The sequence below is a fragment of the Salvelinus alpinus genome, chromosome 36, assembly GCF_045679555.1.
Source record: "Salvelinus alpinus chromosome 36, SLU_Salpinus.1, whole genome shotgun sequence".
Lineage (NCBI taxonomy): Eukaryota > Metazoa > Chordata > Actinopteri > Salmoniformes > Salmonidae > Salvelinus > Salvelinus alpinus.
The window spans coordinates 9,623,639-9,639,618 of record NC_092121.1 but is presented as its reverse complement, the minus strand read 5'-3'; the positions used below and the strand labels follow the sequence as shown (position 1 = coordinate 9,639,618).

At 39.3% G+C, this 15,980-nt stretch overlaps 1 protein-coding gene across 2 annotated transcripts; it reads right to left on the bottom strand.

Moving 5' to 3' along the window:
- Positions 1-8,717: 8,717 nt before the first annotated feature.
- On the bottom strand, positions 8,718-13,053 carry LOC139564824 (AN1-type zinc finger protein 2B-like). 2 transcript variants are annotated; one of them, XM_071384668.1, is made up of 10 exons: positions 12,909-13,053; positions 11,854-11,927; positions 11,465-11,559; positions 11,172-11,303; positions 10,915-11,066; positions 10,703-10,816; positions 10,295-10,388; positions 9,981-10,063; positions 9,381-9,465; positions 8,718-9,059 (listed from the first exon to the last, which is right to left on the bottom strand). In XM_071384668.1, the coding sequence occupies exons 2-10, from the start codon at positions 11,906-11,908 to the stop codon at positions 9,018-9,020; spliced, it is 852 nt and encodes a 283-aa protein (XP_071240769.1). In that variant the 5' UTR covers positions 11,909-11,927; positions 12,909-13,053; the 3' UTR covers positions 8,718-9,017. The 2 variants fall into 2 exon arrangements, with proteins under 2 accessions (XP_071240769.1, XP_071240770.1); XM_071384669.1 differs by lacking the exons at positions 8,718-9,059; positions 9,381-9,465; positions 9,981-10,063; positions 10,295-10,388; positions 10,703-10,816 and having other exon boundaries at positions 10,911-11,066; positions 12,909-13,048.
- Positions 13,054-15,980: the final 2,927 nt, after the last annotated feature.

Here is a 15,980-nt window from a genome sequence, read left to right as displayed (position 1 = left end):
TATAAAGAGCTGTCACAGGTGTTAATACTGTATGATATTTGCTTTTATAAACATTGATGGACACTAATGAATTACATAAGAGAACACAAGGTTCAAAGATATTATGGTGAATTTTTAAATGAATGCAGCCCTTTGAGTACTGTTTCATTGCTTATGAGACATATTTCCCAAAGGCAGTATTTCTAGTAGAAGGCACAATTTAGAACATGAAAGACTGTCAGCGTGCAGTTAAAACCCAGAAAGACACAATATGTCTTCCATCTTGAAAATAAAATGGAGCTGTAAGATAAAATATTTACTGTTTCATTTTGAAATAATTTCCATGGTGAATTTCACTGCAGCCTCTTGAAAGAGCTTGACACAATCACAAACTTGCTTTGTAGACTTCGTACACATTTTTTTTGTGGGGGGGGGGGGGGTAATTGAGAGACATGAATAGCTCCCAAAGTCATCCTTTGGTCACAACAGTGTCTGAATTCCTGGATGGTATTCTAAATGCTATATGGCTGCGTTTACACAAGTAGGCCAATTCTGATAATATTTTCACAAATTTTTCTTTTGACCAATCCGATCAGCTCTAAAAAAGATTGGATGTGAAAAGATCTGATTTGATTGGTCAAAAGACCAATTTGTGGAAAAAAATTCATAATTGGGCTGCCTGTGTAAACGCAGCCTATGTGACACTTGGTGGTCTGCATCTGGTTAAAGCTAGTGCATGTTTGAACCCTACACATCACATTTCAGATATCCAATTAGATTGAAGAAATTGAATACATAACAGTTATGTGCTATGCTATTGTAACGGATGTGAAATGGCTAGCTAGTTAGCAGGTACGCGCTACTAGCATTTCAATCAGTTACGTCACTTGCTCTGAGACTTAAGTAGGGTTGCACCTTGCTCTGCAAGGGCCGTGGCCTTTGTGGAGCGATGGGTAACGATGCTTCGTGGGTGACTGTTGTCGATGTGTGCAGAGGGTCCCTGGTTCGCGCCCGTGTCGGGGCGAGGGGACGGTTTAAAGTTATACTGTTACATTGGTGCCGTGACCCGGATCACTGGTTGCTGCGGAAAAGGAGGAGGTTGAAAGGGGGGTGAGTGTAACGGATGTGAAATGGCTAGCTAGTTAGCAGGTACGCGCTACTAGCATTTCAATCAGTTACGTCACTTGCTCTGAGACTTAAGTAGGGTTGCACCTTGCTCTGCAAGGGCCGTGGCCTTTGTGGAGCGATGGGTAACGATGCTTCGTGGGTGACTGTTGTCGATGTGTGCAGAGGGTCCCTGGTTCGCGCCCGTGTCGGGGCGAGGGGACGGTTTAAAGTTATACTGTTACACTATGCTATGTGACCTTGCTTGCGATGAATACAGCACAGAAAATAGTGTCTGAAATATTTGACAGCACATAGGCTACTATGAATGCCACTTCCACCCACTTAAAAAAATACCATAGTATACTATGGTATAAATACTATTACTTAACCATTATTTTACCAGGTAAGTTGACTGAGAACAGATTCTCATTTACAGCAGGGAATAGTTACAGGAGATAGGAGTGGGGATGAATGAGCCAATTGTAAGCTGGGGATGATTAGGTGACCATGGTGGTATGAGGGCCAGATGGGCCAGATGGGAATTTAGCCAGGACACCAGGGCTAACACCCCTACTCTTACGATAAGTGCCATGGGATCTTTAGTGACCACAGAGAGTCAGGACACCCGTTTAATGTCCCATCTGAAAGACGACACCCTACACAGGGCAATGCCCCCAATCACTGCCCTGGGGCATTGGGATATTTTTTTACACCAGAGGAAAAGGTGCCTCCTACTGGCCTTCCAACACTGTAGTGCAGTGTTTTTGCAGACTTTACTGTAGTATTCACTGTAGTGTTTTTGCAGACTAACGACTGTAGTATAGTATTGTATTTACAGTTAACTATAGTATAAATACTGTAGTAAAATAACTGTAGTATAATGTAATGTTTATTGCGAACTGTAGTGGTATTTGTATCAGTAGTACTGTAGTAGTATTTACTGTAGTGTTTTTGGGGACTGTACTATACTGTAGTGTTTTTGCAAACTGTAGTATATTGTAGTATTTACTGTAGTGTTATTGCGGACATTTCAGGAAACCTACCGGAGGAATACTAAAAGAGCACATTTTCCAAGTTCAGAGCTTCTGCTCTTTTCTAGAAGCTGTAGGGAACACAATATGGCAAATTGTGATATGGGGGAGTGGAATGAGCAGGGCATATGCAAATTAAATAGATACTGTCGTTTTTACTATAGCAGTGTCTTTGCGGACACTACAGTCTTTTTTTGGCAGATATCTACTGTAGTATTTAGTATATTATTTTTCATTAAGCATGATACTTTTTTCATTATACAACATTCTATAGTAAGTACTACACATGATCGAGAGAAAGTGTACATTCTGTAGTATAGTATTCTACAGTATACTAGAGTTTACTATACAATTATATAGTAAGTAATGTAGTATTCTATAGTAAACTGAAGTATTTTTTCATGTGTGCATGATAATATAATTTTGAAGAATTTATTCCATGTGAGTTTCCATGATCAAAACAAGACATAGAGGGTAATGAAAGCAACTGTTTTTCCGATTAATATGAGTTTAATTTGTTTTATTTTTGAGACTGGTAAAAGGTTAACATGATTGTCAAAGACAGGAAATACAACAGGAAATAGAACAGACAGAGAGCCTGGTGTTACCTACTTATGTCAATAGATGTATTGGACGGAGCACAAGAAGGTACAACCCAATAAATACAGATCATTGCATAATTTTTTATGGCCTGTAATAAACCTTCTGCCTATCTAATGTTCGAGAGAACACAAAGGACACTGCAAGTCAGACCTCTTTACAAAATCACAAAACCCCATCCTCGAGGGTTAAGGACACATCCCACTGAGGTTGACAATATTCACAAAGCCCTGTTTGCTGTAAGAAGCTAAAGAAGCCCACGAATTCATCACCAACCCCCTGAAGCCACACTGAACCACAATCGCCCACCCGTCTGAGAGGCTGCCTACCCGCACTCGATAGGAAAATTATTTTCCAAGGAGCAGCGCTAACCCAGATGTACCTGCAATAAAATATAGCACTACCTTGGGAACGGTTGTCTCATTGGAGACTGAGCATTAAAGTAAGTGTGCAGATCCTTCAAAAAGGAGGTAGGAGGATAGGATACATATACTTTGCAGCTTTGTAGTTGATGTGAGATTAGGCCTACATGTTTTCTACTTGCTGTTTTCTATGTTATATTATTTCAGTCACTGAGGGCTTTATGTGCAAGAAAAACAAAACACCCTGCCCACACACGGTTTATTTTTTGATGACTGAGATCTTATCTCAGTTTGAATACCACTGGATTCAAGGTAAATATCCTTTCACTGAATCTTACCATCCACACAGTTAACTAAAGGAACCATTCTGTTACCAGCACTAGCACTACAGACAATGCAGAGAGAAACTTGTTTCAAGGACAGCCAAGAGGTGCTGCTGAATAATGTAGAGAAGGAGTTTTTAACTTTTCTTGCCCAGTGACCCCCACCCAGGTAAATCAGCGACCCAGGGACCCCAATCATTTGTTAGCAAAAAAAAACAAAAAATCATGCCTTGAGTAGAAGTAATCAACATTTTGAAATGAATAGATTTGGTAGACCGTTTAATTATTTTGACCTCCCCACAGTTCATTAGAAGAGGAAATGTAAACTCTAACATGGTCTGTCAGCTAAAATGGTAAAGGTATCTTGCGGCGTAGAAACAATTTTCACAGTTGTAAAGCACATTTTTCAAAAATGTTCCATTGAGCTGAGAGAAAATGTTATAAAGCTAATTTCCAGGAATATACATTTTGCCATGGCTAATGCTGTTACTTGCTACTACTTAATAATAATAATAATAATAATGATAATAATGCAGAGGCTAAATGTAGCTACGCAGTTGGTCTGTAGAATTACGTTTTCTTCTGTTTGTTTTGTGTGAGTTATTTGCTACATTGTCACTGTTTTTTTCTGCTCAAACATTAAAACAAAATCAAAGATGGTATTATAAAAAAAGATATATAGTTCAATTATTTCCTGCATGCTTTCTATCTGGTTATGGTCTTTTAAGTTGACACTGAAAGAGCTTTTCATCCCAAAAATGACCACTTAGATGGCCCGCATAAGATGTTCCTATAGAGAAATAAAAGTGAAATTAGCTCCAATGACTGTAATTTCCTCTGTATTTAAAGGGATAGTTTGAGATTTTGCAATGAAGCCCTTTATCTACTTTCCCAGAGTAGGATGATCAGGAACAGCTAGCATGATAACTGTTCCTGTAGACTTCCCAATGTCATTGTATTTTTATTGCGGAACCCCTGCAATACCGCCGCAGGCCCCAGTTTGAAAACCCTTGACGTAGAGCACTGCAAAGCACAAACAAAACAGATTGGAGGAAGATCTTCCAGCTTTCCTGAACATGAAAGGTAAACTAGTAATCAAATGGGTTGTTCTTGGTTAATGTGCAGTAAGAGGAGATATTTTTGTTTGATACCCACTCGCATATTGATTCCTAATAACTGATATTTTCATGACGCTCAGATATATTTTCAATCACATGCTTCTGGTGTAACAGGTGCAGCTGTCATCCCCCTGAATATGCTTCACATCCCAACTGATAAGGATCTGTGTAGACAGGGTGCATTGGAGGGATGGTTCTTCTGTCACTCTGAGGAATGATACATGTGAGAGGACCTGCATTTTGGTTGTATTTCCCAGAATACATGACTTATTAACAGATGGGTTCACTAGTTCCTCTTATACCATAGACATCACCACACCATAGTTACCCCAATCTACAGTCTACCATTGATTTACACCAATCAGGGCCACACTGTTGACAGGAAACATAACCATCTGAGCACACAACATTGTTTCAATGGAATTTCACAATGTATTGTGATGTGGAATCTACAGGGTAAATACATTGGATTAGCAAAAAGTCAAGGGTACATTTTTTACCACAGAATTGTCATCATATTTACCAATTTTCAACAACAGACAAACCTTGTATAAAATATGTTGAATTAGTACCTTTGAAACAATGTCAGATGTTCAACGTTATATATCCACTATCAGAAAAAAACTATAAGTTCAGCAGCACCTCCTCCTGGAAAGTTGATCATTCTACAGCTATCCATTTGGTCTCGCATCCAGGGTTTTAACTATGGCCAGCTTAGCTTTGAGATTTGTGATTGACTACAACCAATGTGCTATTGTGAGAACGATTATTGAGAGATCTCTTAATAACTATTCCAATGGTAGGTTTAACAGAGCAAATGAAATGTAACTATACTTTAGTCATACATCATCAACGGTCATCAATTGGCTTAAACAGCATTTGCAAAATCATCAACAGCTAGTTTCAATTCAACCCAGGGTTCAACTAAAAACTTAACAATAAATATAAAGTTTCAAGCTTTGGTTGATTTCAAATGTAATCTTCAAGTTCATTTATAATTGATATGTTGGATTCACATCTCCATCTAAACCAAAACTCAAAGTTAAAGAATAGGACTAAATCAAATCAAACTTTAAATGCACTTTAAATAAAGTTTGATTTGATTTAGTCATATTCTTTAAATGTCGATATTTACAGTGATGTGAAAAAGTAACTGTCCCCTTTCCAATTTGCTCTACATTTGCATATTTCTGATACTGAATGTTATCTGATCTTCAACCAAAACGTTATGTTAGATTAAGGGAACCTGAGTGAACAAATAACACAACAATTACATATTTATTCCATTTATTTCATTTAAAAAAGTTATGCAACACCCAATGCATCTGTGTTAAAAGGTAATTGCCGCCTTACACTCAATAGCTAGTTGTGCCACCATAAGCTGCAATGACTCCAACCAAACACTTCTTGTAGTTGTTGATCAGTTGCTGTGGATTTTGGACCACTTTTCCATGCAGAACTACTTTAACTCAGCGACATTTATGGGTTTCAAGCATGAACTGCTCATTTCAAGTCCTGCCACAACATCTCAATAGGGATTAGGTCTGGACTGACTAGGTCATTCCAAAACTTCAAATGTGTTGCTTTTCAGACATTTTCATGTAGACTTGATTGTGTGTTGTGGATCATTGTCTTGCTGCATGACCCAGCTGTGCTTCTGCTTCAGCACACAGACGGATTGCAAGACATTCTCCAGTAGAATTCTCTGATACGGAGCAGAATTCGTGGCTCCTTCAATTAAGGCAAGTCGTCCTGGTCCTGAAGCAGCAAAGCATCCCCAAACCATCACACTACCACCACCATGCTTGGCAGTTCTTACTGTGGAATGCAGTGTTTGGTTTTCACCAGCCATAATGTGACCCTATGTCATCCAAAAAGTTGACTCAAGTTTGTCAAAAAGCACCTGGAAGCACCTGGATGATCATCAAGACTCTTGGAAGAATGTTCTATGGATAGATTCAAACATATAACTTTTAGGACGACATGGGTGCTATTATGCCTGGTCACTTACACTATGTACTTTCAATGTTATCTCAACTGCAATCCAGGTCATTTGGTTGTGCTATTAGATGAAGCACAGTGACAGCACATTACGTTTTTGTAAAATTACAAAATATCTGACATTGTATTTACATTTGAACTTTGTTGTGCTTTTAAATGGTTTAAAGCACAGTGATAACACATTTACATGATGACAACTAAATAACAAATCGGACAGTTTTTCCAATGGAATTTGGTTGTGCTTTTAGATGGTTGAAAGTGATAACATATTGGGAATTGAACAAACTTCTGGTTGTCTTTTTGAGTGGGTGAATAAAGGTTGAAATCTCATTGATCAACCTCAATCAAATATTACCCACATTCCCATGTTGAAATGATGTGATGTGCCCAGTGGGAGGCTACAGAGTGTGCCTTTATTCTGTTTGCTCAGATGAAACTAGATCCAAATGAGTAATCCTATAACTAATGTCACTTTGTGACAATCGACAATTATATGCTATTTTCCGGTGTTTGAGGGTGAGGAGGTCTAGCGTAACAGCTAATGGAGCTAAATGAAGGTGACTAAGCACACCATTATGCAAATGAACTTAGTTTGCCAATGAACATGGATGATTTCCGTCAATTCTTTCCATAATGCTTAGCTTCATTGGTCATGTTTTATCAGTGAAAAATATTACTCAGAATGTATTTACCTTAATAATCTTACATTTATGGCATCAGATGTATTTCAAGGAAATTAATTGTTGTTGAGTGCCACAATCATGCTAGTGACACACTAGCCTGACTCATTCATAACCATAACAACATGAGCAGCACTTCCCCAATCTGTCAAAAAATAGTCAACAAATGAGCCTTCTTTATGGAGAGAAAAAAACACCATTCTTGTGAACCTGCCCAACAACACCCATCCCTTTGTTTTTTACACTGCTGCTACTTGCTGTTTATTATCTATGCATAGTGACTTTACCCCTAGCTACATGTCAAAATTACCTCGATTAACCTGTACCCACGCACATTGACTCGGTACCGGTACCCCCTGTATTTAGCCTCATTGTTATTTTATAGTGTTACTTTTAAAATATGTTTTACTTTATTTAGTAAATATTTTATTAACTCGGCATTGTTGGTTAAGGGCCTGTAATTAAGCATTTCACGGTGAAGTTTACAGCTGTTGTATTCGGCGCATGCGACAAATACAATTGAAATGTATCTTCTTTGGCCTCCCTCAAAGATTTCACATGCAACATTATGCTGCTCTCTGTTGGACAAAGTATGAATGCATAGTGGTAAATACAGGTTTCATGAATATTCCTTGAGGAACAGGAGCGATTTAACAAAAGGTGTATTCATCACGGAAACCGTTTAAGAACCAAACGGAAGCAAAACAAGAGTTTCTATTGGACAAATTCAGGTAGGTCCCTTCACATTTCGTTCCGTTTAAGAAACGTTTGGCAACAGAATCGGCGTAATGAATGTTCACCAGCACAACACTGAAGTTGCAGTTTGCTGCACTCCTATCTTGCTCATGTTGGTTTTGTCTCAGCTGTAAGGAATTATTTCTAGGGGTGGTGCTCAATAACTGCTAAGGTCTTCTTGAAAACAGACATTTCTGATGAAATGTTGACAATAAAAAGACACTTTCTATCCACTTACCTTTCAATTCAACAGCCAAGGTCGATAATGCCTACCCTGAGGGAATTCAAAGCTGGAACTGCATCAAAGTCCCTGATGGATGTGTTGGGGAACAACATAATACACATCAACATCATGGAAATCAACAAGTGTATTTGTGTTCCTTCTATTTACCAAGCACTGCCAATTTAATAGACTAGTCAATAGCATAATAAAACCAACTCTGTATTGTGTATGATGTACCTGTTGGTTTTCAGTTGTCATGATGATGCAGACAAGTGTCTACTTGTTTTGACTAGCTAGTAACATTAGCATTTCATTACATCCGTTATAACATCTGCTAAACTGTGTAATAGACCAATAAACTTTGATTTAAATATGTTGTATTAAATAATGGCCTTCCTTTTTTATTCTTAATTGGCAAAGCTTGGGCTAAGACTGTTCTCTCTAACGCATAGAAATTGAATCGCATTTTAGTTCTGTTCTCCAAACCTCCTTCCTCTCCAGTTATATCATCCTCCTGTATATACGCCTTGTACATAGAACGTGCTTCAGAAACGAATACATCTTTAAAATAATTTATTCAAGAAACATTGATGCTGAGGTTAAATGTCCATGATCAACATAGAAAATATGTACATAGAGAGCCATCGGTAAAAAGGACAGAAAGCCTGTCTAGAATGATGTGCTGAGTAGAGAGAGCAGTGATACTATTCAATATATCTCTATGAAAGTCCCAGACTGTTCATTAGTTGGGATCAGTGATTCTGGACGTTAGAGTTCTGCTGGAGGGTTCCATCGATGTAGCACAGTTGCTAGTTGATTACTGGTGGTAGCAGCTTGGGCTCAGACACTGGTCTGGGTTTATGATAGGCTGCAGGAAGACTGTTTGGAGGACTCTCTTTCCTACGATAGAAAGTGAGATATTAGTACAGGCAAAAGTCTATTTAATTCAAGACAAAGAATCATTAGTGAGAGGCTTGTCTCACCATTTACGGTAAATATTCAACATGGGGAGAAAAAAAAAATAGGATCATTTAATAGGTCCATCAGATAAAATACACATTAAGTAGTACTTCAAAATTGTGTAATTCATTTTCTCCTTAGCTGATCTTTAAATGCACCCAGTGAGGATGATGAAGGCATATAGGGGACGCCATGGAGGCAATGTACCTAGGTGAGGTCCTGTCCTGTTAGCATGCTACTGACACCTAAGTTTCTGGATACCTGTTGTCTCCGCTGCTGGCGTCTGTACTCTTCTTCACTAGCAGCAAGGGCCTGAGCCAGAGCTAGATCCTCCTGCTCCTGAGGGCTGAGACAGACACAAACGCTTCTATGTCACACAGAGGAATGCATCATCATCACACTGCAGAGAGCATGCAGGAGGCACGACACACACACACACACACACACACACACACACACACACACACACACACACACACACACACACACACACACACACACACACACACACACACACACACACACACACACACACACACACACACACACAGGTCTGAGGAGCAGCAACACACATCATGAGGTGAAGAAACACAACTGTGGGCACAACTGTCCTTCATTTATGAAGTCATCATGGACATCCCACCATGGGCTACATGGTGGAATGTCAAACCTATTAATAATGTGTTTTCCTATAGTAACCAAATAGCCTGCGTTTCAACTAGAGCAAACACATAGCAATAAGAGCTAGTGAAGAGAAACAATAGGTAACAGGGTTGTGTTGATGGCAGCTGGACATGATTACAGCCTATATTATGTGTGGGTGATGCTGGATTATGGGATTTATTGGGGATTGTTTATTACCTGAGTGTTGGCTGTTGGACTGTGCTGCGAGCCGACTCAGCCAAGGACATCTCCAGCGCTCTTTGTAAGGCCTGCTCCTCAGTCTGCAATCACAACATGCAGATAAACACATACAGGATGTTCTTTATTTTCTTCTTGGAATCTCAATGAATAAACTGGAACAGACTTTAGAATCTCAATGAAAAAACAGGAGTAGACTAGAATCTCATTGAATAAACAGGAGCAGACTACAGAATCTGAATGAATGGACTGGAATTATTCAGAGAAGAGAGTTTACAGTAGTTTCAATCAAGCGGTGTAAGTGTTTGGCATACCAGGCCAGCCTGAAAGGATGCCGAAGCAGGTACTACATTCTGTGCTGGAGGGGGCCGCATGGCCGGAGCTGGATTATAAATGGCCTGAGCACTGCTGTGATAGAATCAAAAACAATCATGCTCAGTGGGGTTATAGTCAACAAGTCAACACTTTCTAGAAAGCACAGCAGTAACAGGTAAGAGCAGTTCTGTGAAGGAAAGAAATATCAATTATTTTCCATGTGTAGTATATTTCACTGACAATAAAATCAACCTGTCAATTCGTCCATCCCGTGTGTCTTAGTGAGAATATGCCTCTCATGAATTTAGAGGACAAACTGTGCTTGCCAATATCACTTGTTTATTTATTTAAGCTTCATGTGGTTCTTCAGTGTGGCGTTTCGAAAATCAATACATAAGGATCCTCACCGACTACTCTGGGTCCTAGCATTCCCATTAGTAACGGGCCTAGAACTTCCTCTACTGCTTGAAGTGGAGGCACTGCCAGAGGATGCTCCTTGGGACCGCATGAAAGCAGCGAATCTGAAAGAAATCAAATGTAATTAATCATCATTATACCGCAAAAGCTCACAATGTGCACCACAATCAATAAATGGTATAAGGTGGAGGGAAATATTTACCCAGATTTGGAGACTGGTTTGTCTTCAGGCTTACAGTCATGGTCTAGTGGATGTCGGTGTTTAAGACAATAATTCATGTGGCACTGGTCACATGTCACTCGGATCATTTCTTTCTGCTTGCAGCCTCCTTTCGAGCATTTGTTTGTAAATATCTACCATAAAAAAAAGGTTGGTTAGCTTAGATTAGGCATAGCTACTTCACTTTAACCATGGGCAGTTTGTATAAATGGTCCTGTAGAGAAGCCTATCAACCATACCTTTCTCTTCTTCTGAGCAGGGTCCGACTGGCAATCGCGATCGATGTGCTCCCCAACCTTGATGTCTGGCATTTCCCCTCTCTTGATGGGGATCGGGGTGTTGCACAGAGGACACACGGGGACCTGGATATCCTGGGGACAGAATCAAGCAGAGCCGTATTAAAGCTCTGTTTGGATCAATAGACAACTAATAAGGTTGAACAGCATACATTCATTTCTACATACTAACTGCACATTATAGGAACTTTGCTTTAATTCAAACATACGATGCTGCTAAATTATTTAAAATGTACCTTCTTGTAGGATGACATGCATTTGTGATTTGCATAGGTTATGTGGTCTTTACAAAAAATCTCTTCACAGGCATCACATCTCATTGGTAGGAAATCTGTCAGATATAAGAAATATGTCAAGGTGTTTATTCCATGGCAAAGGATGGAGATCATCCATATGAATGTAGATAAATGAAATTCTCACTATCCCTCCTCATTCTGATAATGGGTAGTGCAGCCCATGACAATTGGTTGTGGAGGACTTTGGACTTAAACCACAACTATTTACAGATACCAAAGCCATACTACAAAGGACAGGAAGAGTACACAAACAACAGGCTCTGTATTGGAAGGGTCCCAGAGGCATTGAGGTAGTAAATGGAGACAGCATTACATAACCAACCACTCACCCAGCTGCTTGCAGGAGTTTTCAGAGCAATGCTCTCCTAGATTTGGAAACTCCATGGCACTATGGTGATACACCCTTCAATTGAAAGATACATAGATAAGCTAAGATCGTGCATAAACAATGTTTGTTTACCTGTGACAGGTTATCTAAATAAAACTAACTTGGTCCGCGTCACTTCGTTTTTTTAAGAACAGTAGATTCAGCATATCAATTTTAGGATATTTAAAAAGTCCCTTTGTTTACGTGCTTCCCTTTCAACTAACGTTAGTTACGCTTATGTAACAGGCTTATTATGGACGTGTACAGTGACTGACAGATACAGTTAGCTAACGTTAGCTACCCATCTAGATGTAGGTAGCTAGGACTTCCTATGATAACGAATGCTGAATCATGCCATCGCTTCTTGCTACCTACTTTTGCCATTTTGACTAACGTTAGCTAACTAGCTAAGTTATTTTGGGGTATCTAGCAGCAGCCTTCCTCTCTGCTAGCAGCAAGCTAGCTACCTACTTATCATGGCTAATTAGCTAGCTAGTAACTAGGCCAGCTCCTCCCTGTACAATCGCTCGAGGCCATAAATGCAATTACCTAGCAGACCAATGTTAGTATTGTCTGCGCTTAAGCTACCTAACGTTAACTATTGAGTAATTTATGGAATACCATTGATGAGCTTGTTCCTGGTTTACAGGCCAACAACAACTAAATGAAGCTAGCTAGCTTGCTGATAAGCTAACGTCGTTAGCTAGCATTCTAGACAACTACTGTAACGTTAACATTACGTCGTTACTGGTAGTTAACTAACGTTTAAGTTACTCATTTAACGTTACATTAATTCGAAACGGATAATATTTAGCAGAAATATATTTGGGACGATTGTTCACCATCACGAACGTTAGCTAGTTAGCTAACACTAAACGAATATGGATTGGAGACATCCTTCCTGCCCTGCCCTTGCCTTGGTTTGGTTGGCTGACTAGCTAGCTAGATACGATAGCTAACAGCAAACCATAGTCAATTGAAAAATACATGCAAAAATAGACGAATATTCTCACTTACCCAGAGACTTGGTTCAACCAGACAGCTATATTTGATTATTCTTTCCCCCTCTTGCTTTGAGATTAACGTTGAACTTTGGAAGCGAGTGGCTAGCAAGCTCTCTTGACAGCCAGCTACATCGAAGCGTCACTGACACTGTTGTTTAAGCCCCTCCTCGCGGTTGTACTAGCTAGGGAGTTCCAGAATGTACCACATGAGGCAGGGGGGCAGCGTTGTTTTGATCAATCACAGTGACACAGCGTTGTTGAGAACTGTCCATGGTGCTGGTTTTTACGAAACGTCTAACTGAGACGTTTTTGGGTTGTCTCAAACCAGCACCACGGACAGCTCAAAATAATGCTGTGTCACTGTGACTAGATATGAAGGTGACTAGCTAGTCTCTCGCCAGACTAGTTAAAGGCCATGTCAGAATGAATCATTTTTCTGGAATCATGGTAGGTCTATATAACTAGGGTATAACAAATCACACAAAATAAGCAGAATAATACTAGTTTTGATTTTGGATAGTTATCACCTTCCAACTTTTTTTGTGTTTGATATTGTATTTGTTTACTTGCTGAATAACAGAGATGTGTTATTCACAGAGCACATTATCTATGTTTCACAAGTAAATGTGCCCTTTTATTCATCAGCACAATATAGGCTATAGGTGATGATATAGGTGATTCATTCATGCTGATGAAATGGCACATATGGGCTAGGTACCTTTGTGTACAGTGGAAGCAATTGTGAGTCTAAAGAGAAAAATGTGCAATACTGCAGTCAATGTAATGGCATATCATTGCCAGATGGTGGCAGCAGAGCTCTTTCAGACGTCTATACAGTCTTCAAGATCTGGTTGTTTATGACTGGCCACATTGTGTTTTTGTTTTGTGGCAGTCCCGTTAATAGACTCTCTAATCTCATGTTTCATGCATGCGATAACAGTAGGGTAACTGCAGAGGAAAGTTGTCATTGCAAAGATAAAGTTACAATATATATGTACAGAAAGTGTCACTGGGTGAGTTAGTGAGGTTGGGAAGTTGTAGACACTTTCGACATGAGTATGAAAAACACAGAGATAGCGATTGTTACTGATTAGGTTACTAGAAACAAAGCCTAACTTAAAGCAGCAACTCCCTGTTGAAGAGGCACTGGAATCCACATAAACACACACCACGGCAGGACCAACCACATCACCAAGAGGTCAACTAGCTGGAAATAGTAGTTCTATAGTAGAGTCAACCCACAAAATGGACTATTCTCATTATGCAACAGTACAGTGTTATGATCAGAGGCTGGGAGAAGGGATCACAGAGGCACTCTTCTAGATTATTCCCCTGTACTGTAGCACCTGGCTCATAAGCTGCTAATTCTGCTGCCAGATGGCATCGCTTGCTGAACACCTGGTTCATCATAAGGATTCCTCTTCCTTTGCTCACCCTATATCTGCTTGAATTAGAAGATGATTGTAATAATTTCAAACCCCCGTCCCTTTATTGCCATAGCAATATTTTGGATGACACATTTGACATAGCTTCTGGACAGTTTGTCCTCATGGAGCCAGTCACCTCTGAGTCTCCTTGGTCATACTTTGTTCTGGACAATCTCAGGATGCCACTGTTTCTCAGGTGATAGCTATAGCACAACTAGCCCTGCTACAGTATCCTATAGCCTATTCAATGTAAAACAAATATTTAAAAAATAACTCTCTGTAGTTTCTCTCTACACTCCTGAAAAACAGGAGTCAAAGGTTGCTTTTTCTAGAATGAGACACCACAATAAAACAGGTTCTAAACTGTTACTTAAATCAGTTACTAAACCAGTTACTAAACCATTATTATGAAACCATCACAGTTAAGTAACTTTCTACTAATTTGAGTTTCTCTTTCAAAAAAGTTTCATAATTACATTGGTAAAATATGATCTTAATCAGATAGGATGATCCAAACTTCAAATGCATATAATCCGTTCATTCTAAATCCAATCCTTGCAAGTCTCCTCCATTTGATATCTAATCCAGTTTTTAAAAGTTTCAATGAGGCGAGATAAAGTCATTTGAATTAACCTTCATAACGAATCAAATAGCCCCTTGTGCTTTTCAGGGACAGGATGCCCTTTTTTATTCAATAGGTGTGCGTTTAGAAGAACTGAATAACGATTTGGTTGATTTATTTATCCTGCTATAAAAACGCCCGAGCATCCAGACTAGAACAAGATTGGTGGTTTTGCTAAATTGGATGGTAATTGCCATCATGACAAATTAGGAGGCAGAAGCCCGCCTTATTTTTTTCTATTATAAGATAGTATTATTCTTGGTTAATAATCATTTTATGCAAGATTCAATTCCGATAGGCTGCCTACGTGGTGATTGTCCCTAATAATCCATGCATCTGAGAGGCCTATTGGCTGGCCATATCTGTATTGTTTTCGATCAAAAACACAATTAAGCATGAACACTGTCTTTAATGTCAAATATTGATCACAATTCGGTTTCATTATTACAACTATATAGAACTTTCCAAGCATGCAGAACATTCTTTGACTTTTTCTCCAACCAATGATAGCAATTCAAATCGACATTTTAAATGCGTAAATACGTTGGGAGCCATTATCATGTCAATATATTATCAAGTTATATGAGCCTGATTTAGTATAGACATGGTCTGTTTAACATTGTGAGATTATTCACAGATTTCATGGTGTGTTAATAGATATATTATAGAATGGATCCCATGCCCACGAGGCTGGCTGGGAAGCAGGCGTGAGGGGACGAACGGTTTATGAATACAAGTCATCACATTTCTGTCTTTTGTTTAACCAGACTTCATCTCAACGAGTTAATGTGCCAGATGAGAAGGCTGCTCGCGGCCTGCAAAGGCGAACAGAGTGCACGTGGAAAAGAGGTGTCAATAAACGTGTGAATGACAATGTGGTAAAACACACACCAACTGAAAAGGAGACGAAGATGAACAGATGGAGAAGAATGGGGAGTTAACGCAATGACAGGGTCAGTGGAGCAGAGAGCAGGCCTAAGAAATACAATTCAATGGGGAGAGGGTTACTGAAATGAAGGATGGGCGTATGAATTAA